Source organism: Vidua macroura, chromosome 1 (assembly GCF_024509145.1).
Source record: "Vidua macroura isolate BioBank_ID:100142 chromosome 1, ASM2450914v1, whole genome shotgun sequence".
In the NCBI taxonomy this organism is placed as follows: domain Eukaryota; kingdom Metazoa; phylum Chordata; class Aves; order Passeriformes; family Viduidae; genus Vidua; species Vidua macroura.
In genome coordinates this window covers 72153131-72176178 of record NC_071571.1, presented here as the reverse complement: position 1 = coordinate 72176178, position 23048 = coordinate 72153131, and the positions used below count along the sequence as shown (strand labels likewise).

Here is a 23048-nt window from a genome sequence, read left to right as displayed (position 1 = left end):
CTCTAAGACTGGTAAGTTTTGAATCCAAAGTCATGTATTAAGTGCTTGAAATAATTGCTGCTAGGATAAACTCAGTTTATCTGAAGGATTTGTTAGGAGTAGTAGACCTCCTCCAAATACTCATAATTTCCAGAAAGCAGCTAGAGAATGAAAACCTGCTCCCTTCCTGTATAGTAAGGGTACACCTCACTTGAATACCCACAGGATTTGTTTAAAATAGGTTGCCTGACATTCAGTCTGAGGAACTGCATCTTCTGCCACATCTGAAATTTGCCATGGTCTAAACCCCCTACTTTGCATAATTCAATATGTTTATTATTGCTAACCTGCCTATGACATCAACTGTTTTGAGAACCTAATAATTTTAGAAACACATGCTGTGTTTTCAAAGATGATGAAATTAATTCTTACAATCAAACTCCATTTCAATCATATGTATTCTCAGATTTCCCTGTATTTGCATTGATTTCAAGCTAGTCTGTGTCTCTGATTAGAAGAATAAGATTTGAAAGGAAGAGACCAGTTCAGAAAACACTTATTTTTGAGAATTTCATTTATCTAGACTCAGTTTCACAGTTTCTGCTTTTTACAGAGCCCTTTTTTGTGTTTTTTTTTAGTAGGCACTATTAAATTGTGCACATCAAAATCAGAGGAAAATCTTTTAAAAAATCAAACAAAACTTAAAAACAGAGCACAAAAGGCATCTGTAGTGCAACAGTCACTTGCTAACACTGTGTGTGTACTTTGTTCATCCTGAAAGCAGATCTGGTTTTGTCTTTCCATTACCTGTCTTAAGCCTGTGAAGGAGTTGTAAGCCTCTTAGATTTCCTTCCAGGTTGAAGGTCTCCAGGGGTTGAAGCTGAACACAAGTCTGCTGTAGTTCAAGTCTTCCCTGTAGGTGGTCCTGTGTAATTAACTTCAAAGCATTAATGAGGTACTGAGTCAAGTGTTGGCCTCCCACTTTTATGGTGACAAGTTTTCTTTTACTTGCTCATGAATCCTCCTGCTGGTCTCAATTTTTGTACTATGGTAGTCATCTCCTGTACCAAAGTACAGCTTTCTGATTTGTGGCTATTTATGTTATATGCTGAAGTGTTTCACATTTCAAGGCTGCCTTTTTTCTTAATACTTCCATCAGGAAAGGGAGTTGGGAAATCTCAGGTCCTGAAGTATGTTTGGGACAGTGGCTTCATTGCTAGTTGTTGTCAGAGAATTTAAATTTCTTCTGATTGATTTAAAATGTAGGTACAGATTCATCAAATATAATGGGATATCATACATGTTTTAGAGAGTATGATTTAGGACACCTGGAGTTCTGCATTTACTTGGCAAGGAGGAAGGACTCAAAATGGCAGTTAAGGAACAACAGAGCTTGTAACAGTACGAAAGTGAGGAAAGCTGGGTAAGCACAGGAGCCCTTGATACTTCAGAGAAGAACTACTTTTAAAAGAAAATGTCCAAATGGCATATAGTGGCTTCACAACACAAAACTACCCTTCTGTCATTATCTGAAGTACTGGCTTCTTCATAGTGAAGTATGCAAAAATCTGACAAGGTATTCTAAATATAGATTATAAAATTCTAATATAATTGGAAATACTACTGCTTACATAACACAAATGCTGGATGATTTTAGAAGTACTGTTTATTTCCTCAACTTTTTGGCCTTGGCTCAACAAGACTGCTGTTCATGTAGATCTCAACTAGTTCAATCCCAATTGCAGGTAGTTCTTTGTAGGTTCTTTTTAGGTATCTATGATCCAATAACTTATGAAGTCATTAACAAATATGAGTCAATAGAATAATAAGATCCTTGAGAAAGCTTAATTTTGAAATTTCAAAGCTCAACAGAGAAGCTACTCATTCCTGATATGCACTTCTCTTTTAAGGTGTATTAGATTGAAAACTGAAACATTTAAAAATTGCTGATCTGAAAACGTTGGTCCAATGCATCATTGCCGGCTTGAAATATTCACCCATTTTAAGTCAGGATTTGTCATTTTTTTAGGATAGTAACTGTAGTGATTGGAAACTTTTAATAACGAAAAAGCCATTTAAATGCCATCACTTTTAATAAAAAGAGCCATTGAAATTTGGATAGTTTTCTCCCCTAAGGCAAACTAAATTGTTCAGAAATGCCATTTCCTTGTAGGAAGATTACCCAATCTCAAGACTCTAAATTTCTATTTTTTGCTTTCCTGGTGCAGAGGAATGTCTGATTCTTTCCTTTCTTAGGCTGTCTGCAGCAAAACTTTTGTGCATTATTCTTAAGGAGTGTCGGCTCTTTTACTAGTTGCTGGGAGTTGTACATGTTATCAGCCTAGTCAAGCATGAAGTTAAATTTTGGCTTGGTTTTGTCAATGCCTCTGAAGGCATAGCTGCAGCTTTATAACAGGAGAGGGGGAGAAGCATCAGGTCATTTATATTAAAAGTCAATGGTTCATAATGGTTACAAATAAAGGGGTTAAAAGGTTGCCTTTTTTATGTAAGAAAATGCTATAGAATCAACAAATGGGGATTATTAGTGTTGATTTCATTGGTAGACATGTTGAATTAAAAATCATTACATGTTTTGGCAGAAGATCACTTCAGTATAACTTAAAGAGCTTTTAATGACAGTCTAACATTTGACTGAAGTTAATGATGTTATAGCTGTTTACATGTATAACTGTATAAACACCTATAAACTTCTTCAAATAAAAGCTACATTTGTGACTGACTTGAAAGCATCAAGGTTTGTATGATGGCAATTATCATGGTGCCATTAGTAAGATTAGATGAGGTACAACTGTAACAATGCTGTGTTGTGGTGGGATTATGTGGTTATTTTGAAATGCTACCAGTGACTGCTTCTCAAATATACTATGCCTAGAATCTTCTACTATGTAACAGAAACATGCAGCAGAGTAATCTACTTTTAAGGTTGAATGGGTAAAGTCCTAATAATGACTTCTACGAATTGTCAGCATCATCACAGTTCACTAAAAATCAATTCTTGCCGTCTGACATGGGTTTGTCTGACATGAGTTTTTTGGCTTTCTATGCCTTCAGACATGTCTTATTCCTACTTTCCTTATCTAGATTCCTGAGTTTTTATAGTTTTCATTGTTTTTCTACCTTTTTTTATTATTTATATCATTCTAGTGCAGGGCACTCCTGATCTGCAACTGTTCTGGTCTTTGAAAATATTTTACAAGAATAAAATGTTAACACATAGTCATTTCCATAAGAAAAATTATTTAATTTGTGTTCTTTAAAATTTTCAAAATGTAACAAATTAGTATCTTACAACTGTGAGTAAGAAACTCAAATGCAAGGAAGTGCTAAAATTAGGTACTTATTTTACCATGAGAATGTTTTCTAACTTTGTTGCACAGAAGTATTTGCAGATCAGCATTGCTGAATACTAGAGAGATTTTACATATTTTATTCATTGTATCTTCAGTTGCGCTTTTGTATTGCTGCAGTAAAATTCTGTGCATCAAACAAGTTACTTTCATGTAGCAAATGTGGTGTACTGTAGTAACTCCTTCAGTTTTTATGCAGAACTGCAAACTGAGTGAATCTTTTTTCCATGAGTGCTAATTACCAAGAGTCTTAGCTATAGATGCTCAAAAGAGGAACTGGTTTTATTTGCAGCCTTCAGTAACATTTTTTACCAGCAAGGACCAATGCATGTTTCTGCTGTGCATTGTGTTCTATGTAAATATTTCAAAATGCCATGTTAAATTGTTTCCAGGCAGTGATTAAACATCTCATGGAAACTTTCTTGTTAAAAGTCGCTACAGTTTTCCTTTTGTTTGGGAATAAAGTAGATAGTAAACTATTCTAAATAGGTCAACTAACACTTCAGTGTGGTTCTGTGCATCTCTCCTAGTTTAGAGTCCTTCCTTCTGGTAACTGTATATTTCAGTGTGATTAGATTAATCTGAGAATTAGTGAAATGCATGTATTTATCTGGTACTCTCTTAAATAGGTTTCCTTAGATGTTCTACCTGTAAATGGCTATTAAAAGAACATTTGCTATATGTTTTGCAAAGGTCCAGGGGGTTAAAATTTGAAGCCGCCATATACATACGACCTCAGCATCAAAACACATGAAATCCCAGTGCACACAAATCACCACTGGCCCTTTTTGGAAGAAATTATTGGAACATCAGAAACAAATGAGAGTGACTAGGGGAGTGGAAAGGTGAATTAAGAGAGAGTGGAGAACTAGAATTAAGTATTTTTGAATTTAAAGCTGACTCTAGGTCTTTGAAAATCAATGTAAACTTTCAAGAGTAATGGTGCAAAGACCTTTTTCCTTTCAAGCTTTTTAATAAGTACTGCAGAAGAGCTGCATTTTTTGAGTGTTTTTGGTCTTGTGCATCTCTCTTCATTTGAATTCAGTGAACTGAATTCAAAATCCTAATCAACTGTAGGGCATTCCTAAAACTTCACTATTTTTAAATAGAAATTTACTTTTTTTTTTCTAGAAAGATAAAGTACATTTCAAGATCTCACATTTAAACTACTAAAATTTTAGTGTATGATTTTATTTTCCAAAAAAAGGTCTGTGGTGTCAATGGGACATTCACATCATGGTTTAAACTTTGCTACATGGAGACAGCTTCCTCTGCCTGCTGCAACATACTTGTTTCATTTAGATCTGTGTTCTTATTGCCCACATACTCCTCTTGCCCCGCAAAAACCAAAACATTTGACAGCATCAGCTCCCAAATATTTTCCCAAAACCTTACAGCGAGTCCTTGTCAGACAGCTTGAAATTTTGACTTAGCTAACCTAAGGCCAGTGAAACTATGGAAAATGTTCACCAGTTTGCTTTCAAACCAACTCTGCTGCATGTGTTCATAAGTTCCATAAAGACTGCATGCTTTACGTTTAATACAGACAGTATCTTTTTTTTCACACCCATCCTTGCTTTTTATATTTTATTTTTGTTTCCCTTGCCTTGGTTGGATGCCTGTGTGTGTTTAATCCAAATCCCTGTCCAGTCCTGGAGTTTGAACTACGGAAAGCCAAGGAGACCATACAGGCCCTTCGAGCCAACCTGACTCAGGCTGCAGGTGGTGTACATAAACCTTTTCTTAAGTCTCTACTTTAAACAATATAGAAGTAGCTGAGCTCATCCTCTGTGAGAGAGTAAAATTTAGTTACTTCTTTTTTCCTCCCCAGAAAATGAAGTTCCTTTGCAGGAACGAAAAAATTATAAATCAAGTCCTGAAATTCAGGTAGGTGGCTGGTGATAAATGAACTTTGCATGGATTTTAATATCAATATGCTTCCATAGTTGGAAGGGAGATAAACCAAAGATCTAGTTTTTCTTTTTTTTTTTTTTTTTTTTTCCCCAGGAGCCAATCAGACCTCTTGAGAAAAGAGCTCTTAACTTCCTAGTTAATGAATTTTTATTGAAGAATAGTTACAAGCTTACATCAATAACATTTTCAGATGAAAATCATGATCAGGTAAAGTTTCCTTGTGGCTTTGTTTGGGGTTTTTTGCACGCCTGCTTTCCATATTCTGATCTTGTCATAAACTCAAGTGAACTCAAGTGATTTTTCCTGTGCATGCAGTTTGCTCCATATATATGAGTACTCTAAAAGTTAAATATGCTAGTTAGCATTTTCATATATAAACCATGGTTTGAAAACACAGCAGTTTGAGCAGTAGTTTCCCAAAATTTGTAGGAAGGAGACAGAGTGCTTGCATTCTTTAAAGGAAGCAAAACAAGAAGTGAAATACTGTGAGTTAGATATTTCCTTGTATTCTGGTGTGACACACATTCAGTTGAACTCAAGGATCTGGATCTCAAACGTAATCTTTTCCTTAGATCCTACTCAGTTGATTTGTGCAGGATATACAATTTACTCTTTGGTTGTTTTCTGGAAATGCCTATGTGTGTATGTGAGAGTACTTAATCACCTATGGCATTTGAAGAAGCTCTTGGTAATAAGGTGTTATCCTGGCTCTTTCTCAACATAGCTATGCATTGATGCAGTTTTCTTAAGACAATCAGTTTTATATATCTCTGTTGGCTTACATTTGATGGGAAGAATATCTTGAGAAGAATGTTTGGAATGTTCTAATTACATTCTGACTGTTTCTGGGTAGACAAAACACCTAGCAACATCAACACCCAATATGTCTTTATCACAAAACAGGAATATTACCAGAAGAATTAAATACAGAATTTAAATAGTTTTATCTGTAACTGGTCCTCCTATATTTTTCCTATATTTCATATCCTAATCTGTAAAGCATATATGTTGTTAAATAGAATTTCTGAATCATCCACCTCCGCTGAATATTTGCTCTTAATGTCCAAATACTTGTGAGAATACAGCCCCCTAAAGAGAAAAGATTAATAGTTTATCCTATTTGTGTTCTCAACTGAGAATGTTTTGTGTTGTGAGACAATTAGCAAAAAAAACCTACATTCTTAATTCTAAAAGGTAAAAATAAACATACTGCAATTAACATATAGTTGGCACATTTTTTTCTACATTATTCACATAATTCTTTGAGAAAATAATCTTTCTTCAAATAAATGTATGTAACCAGACTGTGGAAAAAATATAGTGAAGACTGGGAACAATATGAAAAAAAGTTTAAACCAATACTTAAATTTAATGTCATTAAAGAGACCATCACAAGTCCTGTGTAACAGTGCACAAACTTATTTGTATATACAGACATGGAATATTCTTGTATTAATAGGATGATAAGATGTAAATGAGAAAAGGAAGAACACAGAGTGATGGTTTGAGACAGGAGGCCCTTGTATTGTTTGCACCTCGCTGTCAGTCTTCTACCGAGCTGTTTAAGCTATATTGGACATCAGGAGGAAGTTCTTCATGGAGATGTTAAACATTGGAATGGACTTCCCAGAGAGGTGGTGGAGTCACTGTCCCTGGAGATGTTCAAGAAATGACTGGATGTTGCACTTAGTGCTCTGGTCTTTCTTACATGCTGTTGATCAGCCAAAGGATGGACTTGATCTCAAAGGTCTTGTCCAACCTAAATGATTCTGTGATACTGTGCCTGTCTTCCCTAGGGAAATTACACTGGCACTTGTGAGTGAAATGGGAACAAAACCAAGATTTCTGCCTTGTATCAACTTCATTGGCTTCTGCTACAATTCGAGCAATATTATTTCTGACTCTAAAAAGTGCTCATGTCTTAGCAAAAAAAAAAAAAAAGTAACCTATGTGGTTGGAAAGGTATTCTCTCTAGTATGTTACCTAGAGCTGCTTTTATGGTGAAATTGCTTTGGTTCACAAAGTGGATCCTTCCTCTACTATTGTTTCTTGCTGTGTTAAGCATCTATCTGATTTACTACAATGCAGTCTTGCTGTGATTATTTTGCTATTGCATCACCTGTGGTCAAACGAGGAAGAGAAAAGAAAAGGAAGTATATTGTATCCTTTAGTTTCTTCTATTCTTTTGAAGGATTTTGAACTTTGGGATGATGTAGGATTGAACATTCCAAAGCCTCCTGACCTGTTACAACTCTACCGTGACTTTGGGAACCATCATGTTGCTGCAAGAGATGTGGTGGATGCATCAGTTGGTGTAGAAGATGATGAGTTAGAGGCTGATACTCCTATACTTGGGACCGTCCCTGTGTTTGAAACAGCACCACAGTCAATAGAAGTAAGACTGTACAGAAGAAATGTTACAGCTGTTTGATGTACTGCTTAATTTTATTGTACTAAACTCTTCTGTTTCTGTCTTGTGTTTAGCAATGTTTAATAGTGCAAAAATTAGAAGATCAAATTAGTGTGTTAAACAGTGAAAAATGGTCATTGATGGAACAAATCCAAAGACTTGAAAGGTATGTTCTTATCAACCTACTTGACTCTTGATAAATGTTGGATAACTTTTCAAAGTTTTTCTAACACATATGTGGAACCATAACTTAGATATAGGAAATGACTGAGAATTCTTCAGGGCAGGGCAGTCTTTCCTTTTCAATACATAGTATTTGATTTAGAAAAAGGAAGAGACGTCAAACTCACTATTTCCCTATATTACTTGTAGAATTTAATTTTGTAACCAGTTTTGTTCTTTCAGTATAACTTCTTTATTTCTTTGAAAACAATCGCTCTGGTCTGTTTTACATAGGTTTTGTCTTCAGTTAGCTTTATGTCGCTCCTTAGCACATAAAGCTTGCAAACTATCAGAAAGATGCTTGTTTTAACATCTGATGTCAACATAGTTTTTCTTTCTGAAGAGCAAGACTAGTAGGCATGACAATATCTTTAATAACAGCAAAAAGAAAGATACTTAAAAGGTTGGTCAAAACATGTCATTCTGTAAGTCATATCATTCCTCTTAAGAGGTGTACAAATGCAGTGTGTGGGAAAGTGCATAAATTTTAAGTGGCTTTATTGACTTGCATAGTTACCATTTCAAAGCCAGATAGGATACTACATATTGATTCACCACTCTAGTATTTTATGTTTTGCATCCTAGGTAGTGTTCTATCTTGTGACAATTTGTGTCTCAGTGCTCAGATTTCAGCCAGAAGGAGATAAAACTGTTATTCACTTGTTTCATTGATTCACACACAGAGTGCAACATTTTTCCTGCTGCTAATTATTTACTAAAGTGCTCAATGAAACTAGTGCTTTTTTGAACAGTTTTTGTCATCAAAGTTATTTCTGTTATAGGAATTCTTAAACATACATGAATTGAATAGTATGTTGAGCTCTTCAGCATGTTGTCTTTATTTCTGTGCTGCAGTGCTGTGATTTGAACAGCATTTGCATGAAAGCTACAAAAATATTTCATATTTTGCTTTTTCAGTGAAATAGATCTTCTCAAGAATGAAAACTTTTCTGTGTCAACTGTTTATGGTGTAGCTCCCCATCCTTCTTTAAAACAAGTGCCTCTCACAGTCTCAGAGGACAATGGACGGTACTTGGATATCAAGAGCTCTAAGAGTGACAGTAAACATGGCAACATTGAGGAAACAAGCCTTGCTTTATCACCTGAAGTGGATTCAAGGACTTCTAAAGATGATATGCTAAATTCTGTGCCCTCTAAAGAGACAGAGAAATTGTCCTCATGTACTCCGTCATCTAAAGCTGCAGTCCACTTTGATAAACCTAATAGGTTAGTGATAAGTTGTAAACTGCTTGCTATTATTAAAAATTCTTGTAAAGTGAGTAGATATTTTTCTAACAGTGAAATTCTGCCAAGTGAATATATCATTTATGTTTTGAAGGCAAATAAAAGACTTAACATACCTCTAGGGTACAGTGCTGATATTTTTATATTGTTCCTAATCTCTTTAGGAAGGAGTACATATGACAAACCTACAGTTGTAGTATTAAGTTTCAAAAATTCTTTTCACTTTCTACTTGTTTCTAAACCCAGCCCTGTTTGTTGCAACAAAAAAAAATAGGTAAAATCAGAATAATGAATGGGAAGACAAGGGAGTTCTGTCCTCTTTTAAGTTTTAATTTAATAACTCTCTTCTGCTTGAAGAGTTGTTGGGAAAATTTTTTGCTTTTTCTGTGTAGGTGTGTATAACTATCCTAGAGAGCAGTACTATTTTTCATTTACTTATTTTGTAATTATCAGAAAGGTATCTAATGGCATACTGCTTTTTTGAGTTTTGATTTTGGGGCAAGCCTTCACTAGGTAGCTATGATTCTTTTAACTAAATTAGGGTATTCATGTTGTGTTACTGCTTGGAGACTGAGTTTGTGCTTGTAAGTGTTTTTGAGAAAGCCCTTTCAACCTGTACAAGTGTTTTTATAGTGAAAAGGAGAAGTGATATGTTCATTAAGTGGTAGATAAACCACTGTAGTCATCAGGTGTAACACGGACCACAAACATAATGAGGGTATGTACAACTTGTAATTGTTACCACTGTGGACAAAGATATGCTAGGAGCTCACCTTATGATCTCTTACTCTTGCTGTTTGTAGGGAAGCAGGCAGCCATCCTGCTTTGTCTTTTGTCCCTTAGTGAGCCTTTGCTGGTGTTGATACTGTAATTTGTCTCTAGAATTATCTTTCCATCTGAAAATACCAAGTAGAAATCTGTGTGACATTCTGTGCAAATGGAAAAATAAATGCAAGCTTGTAGTGGGGGGGGAAAGAGGAACACCCAAAAAAAAGGAGTTGCTAACCCTGCTAGTAATTACTTTTTTTTTCTTGCAAACCCTAACAATCCTGCTTTTTCTGGATTTTCTGTACTTCTTGCACTAACTTCTAGGGTCAGGGCTACTTTTTCAGTGATGTCTTAACTTTTAGAATTGGACAGGAGGAAAGATTTCTGATTTCTGAATATAATAATCTGGAGTCTCATAACAAATTTCTTCTCTCTTAGTTGACTATACTAGTGTTTAACAGGAAAGTAGAACAGCTTAGATTTTTCTGGAAAATGGTCAGTGGTTTGGTTTAAGCTTTCCAGATTTTTTTTCTTTTTAAGTTTCTTTCATATCCTAGCTAAAAGTCTAGACTATGTAGTAATCAAAACTTCAGGCTGTTGTGCATTGATTGCTATATACTTGTCTACCTACTTTCATTTGGCTTGTTACAAATTTCTTCTTGCTCAGATTAATGGTGAGTGCTGGGTGGCATTAAGTGCATGAATATTAGATTGATGGTTTGTGGATAGTGAGGGTGTATATCAGAATAGGATTAAATCACTGAGGAAGGAATGAACTGTGTATTTCCAGTAGAATTTATGACAGTACAGACTAGAAGAACAGCATTTGTTCTGCTGCTCATAGTTGTTTTAACTATAACTGCACATAGATTTATTTGAAAAGTAGTTCAATGAAGCCGTGAATCCCCATTGAGTTAAATTCACAAGTCCCCTCAAATACAGTTCACTGCAGAGATAAATAATGCATGTGTAATATGTAGCTATTTTTGTACTCCACTTTGGGCTTAATATGTCAGCAGAGGGTCAAAGGAAAGCATATTTGATACAGTGTTTTATAGACCAGTATCTAGTACTAAATTTTCTTCCTGGATTATGCCCTAGGTTTGTAATAATGCAGTAATTTTTTTCACTAAGAAAATAGATTATTTGTTAAATGTTTTGAGATCTGTGGGAGAAGCAGCACAGTGGAAATGCTGGATATTTATTGATTTCAAGCCAAGTTTATTTATAGAAGACAATTACTATCATTTATTCAGAATGTACTAAGAAGGGTTAAAAACTAAGACTCTATATTGTAAAAGGCAAAATCATTACTACTGTATCTAGAGAGTGTTTTCTTGGCATAAATCTTGCCCAGATGGGAAGAGAGAAGAGGAAGTGAGCCTGCTTTGTGTGACTGCGCTCAGAGCAGCTGTGCATGCATGCTGGCAAATGAGGACATGGCCATCATTGGAAAAATGCCTCAGTTAACAGATGGCAGTGCAAAGCACTAGCAGTGGTTTAAATAGACTACACCACATGTGTTTATTCAACTAATTTGAGGTGTGTGGTAATTTGCACCAAATCCAAGGTGTTTTCTGTATATAGCAGTCCCGGCTTTTTGAATGAATTGACTCTTTTGTCCCAGAGTTACATGGAATAGAAGAGTAGTGTTTGGGCTTTTTATTCATTGTATTTTCTTATATTCGGACATCTTCAGTACTTACATCTGTTGGCCCTTCAAGAGACTTGCCACTGACTTGTATGCAAGAGGCCTTGGTCATTCATGGTTTTGTCCAGTGTAGCCATCAAGGATTTTGTTAGACTTTATTAAGGAGAAGCTTTCTGGACTCCAAGTATAGCCAGCAATTGTAAGAGGATCCAAACTGCCCAGAGCTTGCTGTTACTTAATCCACAGAGAAATTCAGTGACATATTGTCATACTTACTTTTCATTCTCTGCAAAGTGGGAATGGAACTTTGCCCTTATGTAGGATTTTAATTAGGATTCCAGGTGGGAAAGGATCTGATTTTCTTAGAATGAATGCCAGATTGAAGGACAGTCTGGGCAAAGGGCTGGTCAAGGCCTTGCCTCTGTGTTAATGTTAAGCTGCTGCTTTGCAATGCTTGCTTATGTTCTCCCAGTGTAAAAAAAAAACTCTACAGTCTTGAGTAGAACCTGTAAATCTGTCACTCAAGAATATTTTACAGCATAAGGACTAACATATTGTGAAAGAGGTCTTTTACAACTAGCTACCATTTAAGTAGTTTAGTAACTTTTTTAAAGTGAACCTTGCACAAAACCAAGCTGAATAGAATTAAAACAAGCTCCCTTCATTAAAATGTACTTCAAAAATCCATACTCTTAAGGAAAAAATTATTTTAAGCAATAAATAAAAATTCTTACTTATCATAATTTTCTAAATAGTGAGAAGAGGAAAACTGGTATATTTATTTATGTCCTCTTGAATTAGTTTAAGTAATTGTAAGTAGGAGCTTTGATTCTTAATGGCCTTTTTCAGTTAGAAAATGGTGAATGATGGTGTATTTACTGTAAGAAGTATTATGTTTCAATCTTTTAGATAAAATGTATGTCCATGCACATATTCATTTGTGTGTTGGATTTTGTGAGCTCATGTGTATTTTTGAGGGTTCAAAGGTGTTACCAATTTCCACATAAAAAATAGGAGTTGCCTCCTCTCAGTGTCATTAGAGGACTCAAACAGCAGATGATGGAAATGGGCGAGATGCTTTCTGTGCATGTTTTGGAAGACAAACGTCTGTCTTCTTTGAACATAGTGGATGAAGCAGTGTTAGATTAGCATCTAAGTACAAGGCCTCAGATAAGGCAGAGGAAGTTGTCATTACTGGGAAAAATAGAGTGCTGCTGCTTGCCTGTTTAATGTAGTGGTCAGTAATTGTTTTCTGAGAGCGTTTCTGCCAAATTACCCTCTTCAGACATGGCTGTTTTGAAGCTTTTATCAGAGTTTGATATGGATGCTTAGGGCTTTTAGTAGCTCGGCTGCATTAGCTGGTGCTGGATGTGGCCATGAGGCAGTGCTTGTGCAGATGCAGCCGGTACGAGGGCTTAGACAGCAGTTTAAGACTGATTTTGAGGTTCTGGCAGCGTTTGAATCCACAGTTAGATCCCAAAGTGGCAGTTAAGCAAACTCTATTTAACCCTGAAGCTCATAACTTGACTGACTACTCAAATGCTTTTATGCAATTTGCAGAATCAGAGCATTAAGCAAAAATATTGTTTCATGTGATTTCTATGCCCGCCCCACCCCGTTTGCATAATTGTATGCTTCCTCTTGTATTGCCTAAGCTTCCTTTTCTTCATGCTTTAGTCCTATTTTTGTCTGTGCAGCAGTTTGAAAGATGTTATGTTTTTTGGAACTAAAAGTAACTTCTTAATTAGGGCACTCAGGGTTTTTTCTTGCTACAAACTAAACACCCTGAAAGTCAAAGATAATTTTAAAACTTCCATAGCATGAATCAATTAAACATGCTTTCTGGGTGTCATTTTACCTAGTTGATTAAACCAGAGTGAAAGGACTCGCTTTATCACCTTTCTGATTTATACTTTCTTCTCCCTCTCCCTTTTTGATGATATTTCAGGAAATTGTCACCAGCTTTCCATCAAGCACTACTGTCTTTCTGTCGGATGTCAGCAGACAGCCGTTTGGGATCAGAGGTATATTTCCAGTTGACATAAACTAAAAGATCCTTCATTTTGCATGGCAGCAACAGTTAAACAAGCAATAATTGCTTTGAAACAAGACATGGAAAGATGAATCTATGTGCATGAAAGTTAAAAAATAAAGATATGTTCTCAGATTTTATGCTAAATATGAAACCTGGTGATAGAGGTGTAATTACTGGGAACTTTTGAGTCTCTACAAGTGGATTCATGCTTTTGAAATTACTGACACATCAAAAACTTACAGCTTAATGTATGGCAATAAGTTAAATACTTTCCTGGTAAGTTATCAGCCTGCTGCAATTTTTATTATTCCTTTCAAATGGTATTTTTCTGTTCCTGTGCTTCTTAAAAAAAGCAAACACGAAACTTGGTTTTCTAGGTATCTCGGATTGCAGACAGTGAGAAAAGTGTCATGTTAATGTTGGGACGCTGCCTGCCTCATATTGTTCCTAATGTGCTGCTTGCAAAGCGAGAGGTGAGGAACCCTGAAATATTACATTTTATTTTTATCACGATATATTGTTGTTCATTTTGAAGATGTTGTGTCTAATTTCATGGAAGTCTATTACTTGCAATCATGTTCTTACTTTTGTGCATGCATCTCTGCTCCTAGAAAATGGTTTTACACCTCTGTCAGGTGAGTTCAGTAAACCTGCATGGTATCCTAATATTCCTTCCTCTGCTTAAGGCACCCATTAGCATTCAGCAAGACTGTTACTGTAGGTCCATCTGTTTGTGGTAGCACTAATGTTTTTGTTGGGGAAGACCATATCAATGTGCATTGTAAAAACAGGGGCTATAAGTTCAAACATTGTTTGGTTTATTTCATCTATCAGTTTAAATAAAGAATAATGTTCAGGTTCTTTTGCAGCACTACATCCTTCAACAAAAATAATTTTCAACAAATTATTTTAATGTCTTTTCTTGGAAGCTCCATGTATTAGCCAAGCAAAGGTTCATCAAAAATACCCCTTCATAAGGAAATGAGCAATTTTGCTTATATGTTTTCCTTAACTTTAAAATGCGAATGACTAAAAATTATGAACATATAATGTGAATTTTGATTGTAACTGAACGTGATGGTTTGCGTAATAATTCATGCTATATAGCATACAAAAGGAAGGAAAAAAACGTGACTGGTTTTATTTTGCTTTGTGTAAATATTTCACATTACCAAATAGGTAAAAAAAACCCCAAAACCTGAAGCGATAGCAAACAAAAATTCAGTGTCTTTGTAGTTGACACTGAAATAAAGGTTTTGAAGTAGCATATCTTGTTGAGCAAGTTTTAGTCCTTGTTGACAGGACCTACAGTATGGTAGACTAAGTCATGTGTTTTGCAGAAATTCATTTTAAGGCTTTGAAAATTCCTCAAGAAATTTGTACTGATCCTGTAATCTAAAATTTTATATCATACAAGTAATTATCAGCCACTGACATGGTGAACTTGATATTTGAGAATTTGAAATTTCATAAAAGGCTTTATTTTTGAGGGGGTGGAGGTGTTAACTGGGTGCTCTGGAAATGCTTCTGTCTTTCACAATAATTCTGTGAATGTTCCTGGATCAGTGCTTAATTTCTGATTTCTTATTTATTCCTTTCCTTCCTTCTGCTTGGCAGGATGTGGTATTTTGGCTCCTTTTCACAGCTTTTAGCATAATCTGTGTAATGTATTGATTAGTCTGTTTCCTGCTTGGTTCCTTCCTAGGTTGTTTTACAGTGGAAGTTACATTTGATTACATGTATTTTTGCCTTAAATTATTTGCTTCAGTTTAATTGAAAAAGCCGCAAATCACAATTGAGTAATTGGATTACATGGGATGCTTAATGTTTCAGTAATTGAAATTTGTTTTAAAAATACCTTCTTTTAGTTCCCCACCACCTTTTGCTATAACTATTTTAATGTTCTTTCTGATGTAGTCACGGAACTTGAAGGAAAAGTTGGGTAGACCATTTGTCAGTATTTATCCTAATCAAATTATGGAAAGCTAACCTAAGAACTAGGCTGTCTTCAACAAGGTCTAATTTTGAGTCTTGTCCATAAACAACCTTATAATGAGACTTTTGCACAGAGAAGTGGTGTAAAAATATACCTAAAGCTCATTAATTTGAGAAAGATGTGTAACAGGTTCAGATCATAATGCAAAGTTCTCATCAGTCTGTTCTGAAACAACAAGAATGGTAGTATTTAAGATCTTACACTATCAATGTAATAGGATGAGAGTTAAACATAATTTTTTTGATGACTCCCTGAAATGTCTTTGTGCTTTAAACATCTGTCATGTTGAAATTGCTTACAAAATCTTAAGCTGAAAATTACATACTATGCATCTTCATTTCAGAGAAACTGAGTTTGCAGAGGTTAACAATATCTCAGTAGTTGTTGTCCTTTAGCAGAAATTCAGAAACCATTTTTCCTATGCTTTTAAGCATGTTAAGGTCAGTAGCAGCCTGCCTGATACAGTAGTAAGTGTTCCAGCAAATATTATAGTTGACATTTCTGAAATTATTTATTTTTGTGTATTGGTGCAGCTTTAATTGTTCTTCAGTGTCTGTAGTTTAGGTTCCAATGGAAGGTAACAAAGAAGGAAAAATGCAGTATTGCGTAGGGTGGCTGAGGGGATGATTTTAATTGTTTCTAAAAAAAGCAGTTCAACTGTGTAAAATGAATAATGCATCAAACTGGAAAATTGCCTCAAAGCAATTCATAATCATCAAAATTCGTGTAACAACATATAAATTTAATTTTGTTTTCATCTCAAGCATCTAGGTTATCTTGATTCCGTGAAAACATGTACATCAATATTTAGATTTGTATATGAATGCAGTCACAAGTAAAGGAGATGTTGCAATCCAAGTGACAGTTAAGTGGAATGACCAGTAACAAAATGCTAAAAACCAATATCTAAAAAAATAGTCCATTGTTTGGATGCAGTCTGTGATAGTACTTCTTGAAAATTAGCAGCTTGGGTTCATAAAAATTGATCTGCATTGGAATCTGCTATCTCAGTTGTCATTTTGCCACTTAAAATATATTAGCAATTAAAAAATCACAAAAGTAAAATCAGCCACCTTCTATTTGTTAACAGATGTACCATAGAAAAATTCCTTTGGCTAAAATGTAATTAGAGAGAAGCTGCCTTTAAAAATTTTTGTAATAGCTAATCAGTGCAATATTCATTTTTCACACTTTCTAAAATGTAAAACTCAATGTCTTTTTGTCAGGAAACAAGAGTAACGTTGTTTGTATGTACAACTTCCATACTCTGCAGTATATAATCCTTTAATAGAGTTTGTCCCAGAGTAAACTTTTTGCTTAATATCTTAATGTTCTTCATCAACACTTGTATTTAATTATTTACATGTTTCATCTCGCCCATTATTCCAGTGTTAGTCTTTAGCTTCTGTTGTGTTATGCAAACTTAGCAAAATCATGATGGTAGTAGTCTACTGAATATGTACCACTAAATAATTATACTGAGAAACTGTTATTTATAGAGAGTTCAACATGTTAAGAACAGATTTTTGCTTTCATTTGTTTGTAAAGTTAAAGCAAAGATAATGTTAAATCTTCAGGCTCTGAATTGATGCCATTCTCCACTCCACTAGATCTCCACTGTAGATTGAAAGTAATCACATTAATGTGTGGTAACTGCACATAAATATCATCAAGGCATTTTAATTCTCTGGCATGTCTCTTAAAACACAGTAGAGTTGAGTATCTTACGATAAATTTTCATCTCAGTCTTATTCTTTAAAAGCCATAAAATACTGGTTTTGCTAAAGAAATGCAAAAGAAGACTGTGTCAGATCTTGGCAGTATAATTGTTTGCTTCCAGGGGTTGTATCTAGCAGATTTCATTATGGTTGGATATGGATAAAGGTACATAAACCTGAGTTGCTAGGCATGAAAATTGTCAGTTGTCAATATTTTCTAGATGACTACTTTAATTTCACATTATAGGGGAGAATAAAGAAATCTAAATGAACAATTACAATAAATCGTTACTCTGTAAAACTTAGATTGCAGTAGACTTCTATGGATTATGTTTCTAAAAAACAGGGGTAGTGTTGATCACAGCCTGTTTGCTGGTCCTTTCTGGTACACATGCAGTGTTGGTTTTGGCTTGCAGGGCTGTTTTGTTCAGAGGGTGAGGATGTACATGAGACATAACCATTTTTAAGTCCTTTAGTTCCCTTCTCCTTGATAGGAGGGCCTAATGCAGTTTCCTTAGAGTAAAATAGCTCAGTCTCATAGAGTATCCTTTTCATGTCTAGTCTGAAAGCCAATGTCTTTCAACACTTGGTCTGTAAAGCTTAGACAGTTCAAGGATGCAAGGAGTTGAATTTGATGTTCATTAATTGAATTACCAGCTTTTGTTATATCACAAACTTTTTTATGTGTGTTTTCAAATACACAGTAGATACAGACAAGGAAGTACAAAGTTTTTTCACACCCACACCCTACTATTGATTCTTATGTAAAAGCGTCCCTTTGGGATCTTGGAGAGGCTTACTTTGGATCCTGGAATAATAGTCTCACCCCATGAGAGGTAATTAGAGCTGTGACTTTAATATTGGTAAGATTAGTAGCACAAAGTTTTGAGTCATGTGTTTAACTTAATCCTATGATTTTTTTTTTTTTTTCATTTTAAAACTAAAAGAATTAATTTGGAACTTTAAATACATTCTTGCCCACAACAGTCTCTATCAGTGGTTTGTTGGTACCTGCAGCTATTTCAGTTGCAGACAATAAGATTATTTCATTTTATTTACTTGTTGTCAGAGGCTAAGTTACAGAATAATTTTAACACCATATTGGTTCACAATATAAGCATTGACTATTAAAGAAGATTAAAAGGCACACATTAACAAAATTGATCATGTCATCCTGGTTTCTATATTGTTGCCTGCAATATTAATACATTAATTTTTGGAGTAACAAAAAATATTATTTGAACCTACTGAAGTAACCAGTCTTGACACTTAACACTAGTTAAATGTATTCTTTGAGATAATTATTTTGCTTATGAACATTCCAACAAGAAGATGGTAATTAGTGAGAGCAATAAGATGTAGAAGACTTGTTGGAATGTTTAGCAAAACATTGTTATTGTTAACAACACTGACAGAAAATTCCATGCTACATTCTGAGATGCTCACTATATGATGCACTTTAAAAAAACCCGAAGTTCAATATTTTGTTGTAATACTTCTAATATGTAGGAGGAACTGTAGGCATATAGTTTAGATGGTACTAATTACTATTAAAAAGCCATGTTCTTTTGACCATAATGAAGAGAGAGCTACTCCATATGACCATGCAAATGTAGCCTTTGTTGATAATTCAAATAGTGACTCCCTTTCAAAGGTAATGGAACAAGTTGTTGTAAGTTAGGAAGAAGTTGTCCAGAGACACTATGATGAGAAAAATGTGAGTTTTTCTTTGGAGACACCTACATGGAGAGTTACAGAGAAGTAGAGCAGAGGGAAGCTGGGCGCTGTTTCAGTTCTCCTGTGCATTGTGTTAGGTCAGCCTCAGAGCATTGTCTGTCAGTCACCTGTATGTAGCTTCTCTCACAGTAAAACCAAAATTACTTCTCTCTGTTCTGCATCTGGGTAGCTCACAGGTATAAACTGCCTCAGATTAGAATTTGGCTTTTCAATAGTAGAGGTGGGACTTATGACACATAATGTTTTATTGCATCAAGCTGCAAGTGCCAACAATGTTATCATGTCAGTCTGCTTGGAATCTAATGGGAAAACAGTATCAAAGCTCTGAAGTCACTCTTCTTGCTATGGTCATGAGTCACTAGTCACTCCTGTTGACTAACACCAACACAAACTATCAAAACTCATGTTCTGAACTCAAAGGCAAAAGAGAAAAGAAGGACTTGGGGATGAACAGGATCTTTAGGAAGGATCCCAAATTAAATAGAGGGAGAGTTGTTGGGTTTTTTTGAAACTTAAGTTCTTGCTTTATGACTGTCAGCACAAGTGGTATTCCTTCCCAAGGAATGCAGAGTGTTTCAAATAGCATTGGAAGTCCACACCTTGATTATTAATAATTACATAGAGTCTCCATAACCATGTTTTCTCTTGAATCTAAACCACCAAATACTAGTCTTACCATGTTTTATTGGAAAATTGCTACTTCTTATAGCTTCTCTGCTGGCTTCAAGAATGAAAAATCTGAGATTTGTAAAACAGATCTACATCAAAAGCATGGCCCTTAGCAACAGGAAGAAATTAGCTCAAATGTACCTATAGGTTGGTTTTTTTCTTAATGTTCCTGAATGTCCTGAGAAGAATCTTCCCTTTACAAGTTTTTGAGAGACTTCACTTGACCTGTTTCATGCCACTGTAGGGCAGTTTTGTTCTTCTTGTGCCACAGTCCCCTTTGCTTGCAGTTTTACCTTCCTGTCCCTGAGGGCTTTAGGGAGTACAGAAAACACTGTTCAAGACTTCTCACTGTTTCTCCACTCCCATTAATAGAAGGAACTGTAGAAGCCCTGATGCAGCGATGCAGAGAACTCTCTTCTCCCATAGTATGCATGAGAGAATGTGACCAATGGACGAGAAAATACAGCTAATTCCATCAGCTATAATAACCAGCTTTCTGCAAGGTAAAGAGCCAGCCTTGTATCTGCCCCATGTCAATGCTGTTAGGTTACTCATTAGCCTTTCAGACACAAGGCAGTAGTTTCTAGGTGAATATTCTCAGGTGTTTTCCTTTCACGCAGACTCAGCTGAAAAAAGACAACGTTAACTTCCTTAAATTCCATAAGAAGCCTAAAAAAAGCCACCTCATGGTATTGCTTTAAAATCTAGCAGTAGTTCTGTGTAAGATGTTGAGATTTTTAAGTAGGTACTCAAACATACTAAGGAAGTAATATCAATGTGTTGGTTTCAACAGATGAAACAAAAATCCCATAAATGTCCCATTTCATGGAGCATATTCTTTGTAAAGTTTTTCATAGGAGTATTTAAGAATACTTGCAAGAGCAGTTGAATAAAGTGAATTTAGAGTAGACTTCAGAAAGTAGATTTCACTAATGTAATAGATGCATATTTAGCTTTAAGTTTTTAAGTGAGCTTTATTCTTTATGGTAGTAATTTTGTTCTGTATCTACAAATTGCAATCAGATTTCCTATTTAAAATATTTTAGTTTAATGTATAAGTAGAGGTATTTAGAGTGGTGTTGAGGTGGTATTATTTTAATAATATTCTTTCAAGTCTTTTTTAATTAAAGCAGGGTTTGCAGGACAGAAAATTCTATGCAGTCCAAAAAAATAAGTTAAATAAGTTAAAGCCTCTGACTTCTTATAACTTTAAATGGGCAAAAATCTTAAGTAACCAAAAATAATGAGATCTAACATACAGATTCTAGAGGGAAAGAAGTTCTCTGCTGAAGAAAGTTATTTAATTCTTCGTGCAATTTAATTTGTAAAGTTTCTTTAATGCAGGTCTTCAGTTTATGTTATTTTGTGTTGTGCTACATGCTACACTTATTTCAAAACAACCCCAGTTACTCTTAAAATTATTTTAAAAATGGAAATATTCAAAGTATTAAAATTTATGTTTCATTTCTCCTCTCCTTTTAGATTTGTTTTTAAGTGATAGGTAGGATATTTCCATGTTGTCTTCTCTGTCATAAATTCCCTAATCTGTATCATAATTGAGTTAAATATTGCCAATATGTCTTCCAGAATCACAGAATGTTAAAATACAGTTTAGGTTGTGTCTTGGTCATCTTTGAAGATGGAAAACAGCACATCAAGTAGAATTCTTGTAAAATGAAAAAAAAAAAAAAGCTTGTCAGGAGTTGACTAGCTTAGGCACTGCTTTAAAATTGAGTCTTGTTCTATGTTTAATATAAATAGAGCTCCTGCTGTTTAGGAAAATACAGGTTGAGCAGTGAGGATGTTGTCAGTGGTGTTTCCACATGTCCACAAGAACATCGTGATTAGGTCTCTTAGAATATCTGCAGGAAGAAATTTGCACCTCCCTGCAAAGTCACTCTAAACAACCACAGATTTTTCCAGGTTTTGTATAATTTCTCCTACTAACATTAGATGCATTTCCCACTGTCACCTGCCTATTTGTCACAACTTCATAATTCACAAAAAGTCTTTCTGCTGAAAATTACTCCAAAGTACACAGCAGGTGTGCAAGGTAATCTCCAGATTATTTGATCATGTTTTTTTCCAAACACTGAGGTTTTTCTTGTTCTTTTTTTCCTGGTCTCCCAGTGTGATGTTTCTGTTTTTAAGGTATTAAATCACTTAAAAACTGTCTGGCTTCCAAATTCAGCTGGAGTAAAAGCTCACATCAACAAGGTCAAGGGAAGGGACTTCCAGACAATGTTTTAGAAACATTTGTTTCTTCTGGGAATGAATACCATGAGCTTTGTAGGCATATTTAGAAAGCAGGAGGCCTTTACTATGAAGATCCTTATGTTTTGTCTCTGTGTTTTACACAGTATTTTCTTTGTAATTTGTTCCTTTAAGGGGTTTTAATTGCTCCAATAAGAAAATTCAGCTTCAGAGATCGCTTTTGTATGGGAAAAAAAAATCGTAGAACCTTTACAAAAATCAGGTAATTGTCAGCCAACACAAAATCTGTCTGCAGTCACCTTTACCAATTTATGTTTCTTAATGTTTATTTTTTCAAATGTGCACAAAACTGTGTGGATGCTTAAGTGGAAATTTTAATCTTTAACTCTGTGGCATTTTTTCATAGGAGCTTTATTACATAGTTCTGTGGAGCTTCAGTTCAGTAGGTAGTGAAAACAATTGAAACTATGATTGTCATCTAATTCTGGTTACAGGTGACCTGCATATGTTAATTGTAATCTTTGCAGAGCTTTTCATATTATGTGCTGATTCCTCCCTGATTTTTCCTAGCAGGAAAATAATTTTAACTTTTGTAAACCTTCACTTTTCTCAAGTCGCTTAATAAGACATCAGGACTCCAAAGTATCTTTTCTAACTGTTTTGATGTTATGTGATTTTAGATTTATCTTCTTAGCTTCTTTTGCAGTAAATGAATGTATGCCCAAAGCAATTTTACTTTGTTTGGTTTTCCCCTACCCACAACTTTTTAGGAATTGATCCCACTCATACTGTGTACAGCCTGCCTCCATCCTGAACCCAAAGAGAGAGATCAGCTTCTGCACATACTGTTCAATTTGATCAAACGACCAGATGATGAGCAAAGGTGTGTTTGCGCTTGTGTGATATGGGACAAGCAGGAACTTTTTTCTCTGTGCAAGCAGCAGAACTAGTAAAAATTGGATATTATTGAGTGATATTAAAGAAGTTTTATTTAAGCTGGTGTTTTGCTTATATAGTATTGACAAATTTATGCCAAGTTCAGGACTTTCCATTTCCATGACCTATACTTCCTAGTTACTGAAATGTAAGAATGTGCTTGTAAGCTACAGTGTAATTTCAGTT

General features: G+C 35.0%; 1 protein-coding gene across 5 annotated transcripts in view; it reads left to right on the top strand.

The window, feature by feature from the left end:
• Positions 1–23048, top strand: part of RELCH (RAB11 binding and LisH domain, coiled-coil and HEAT repeat containing) — a 77384-nt gene that overhangs the window by 19290 nt on the left and 35046 nt on the right. For 4 of the 5 annotated variants that reach the window (XM_053976202.1, XM_053976195.1, XM_053976213.1 and 1 more), the window contains exons 3-11: positions 4998–5069; positions 5179–5234; positions 5355–5468; positions 7453–7656; positions 7746–7837; positions 8812–9120; positions 13506–13581; positions 13970–14065; positions 22697–22809. In XM_053976202.1, coding sequence (XP_053832177.1) covers positions 4998–5069; positions 5179–5234; positions 5355–5468; positions 7453–7656; positions 7746–7837; positions 8812–9120; positions 13506–13581; positions 13970–14065; positions 22697–22809 — 1132 coding nt within the window. Of the gene's footprint in view, positions 1–4997; positions 5070–5178; positions 5235–5354; positions 5469–7452; positions 7657–7745; positions 7838–8811; positions 9121–13505; positions 13582–13969; positions 14066–20100; positions 20216–22696; positions 22810–23048 lie in introns of those variants that run through there. The other variant, XM_053976229.1, reaches the window with a different exon arrangement.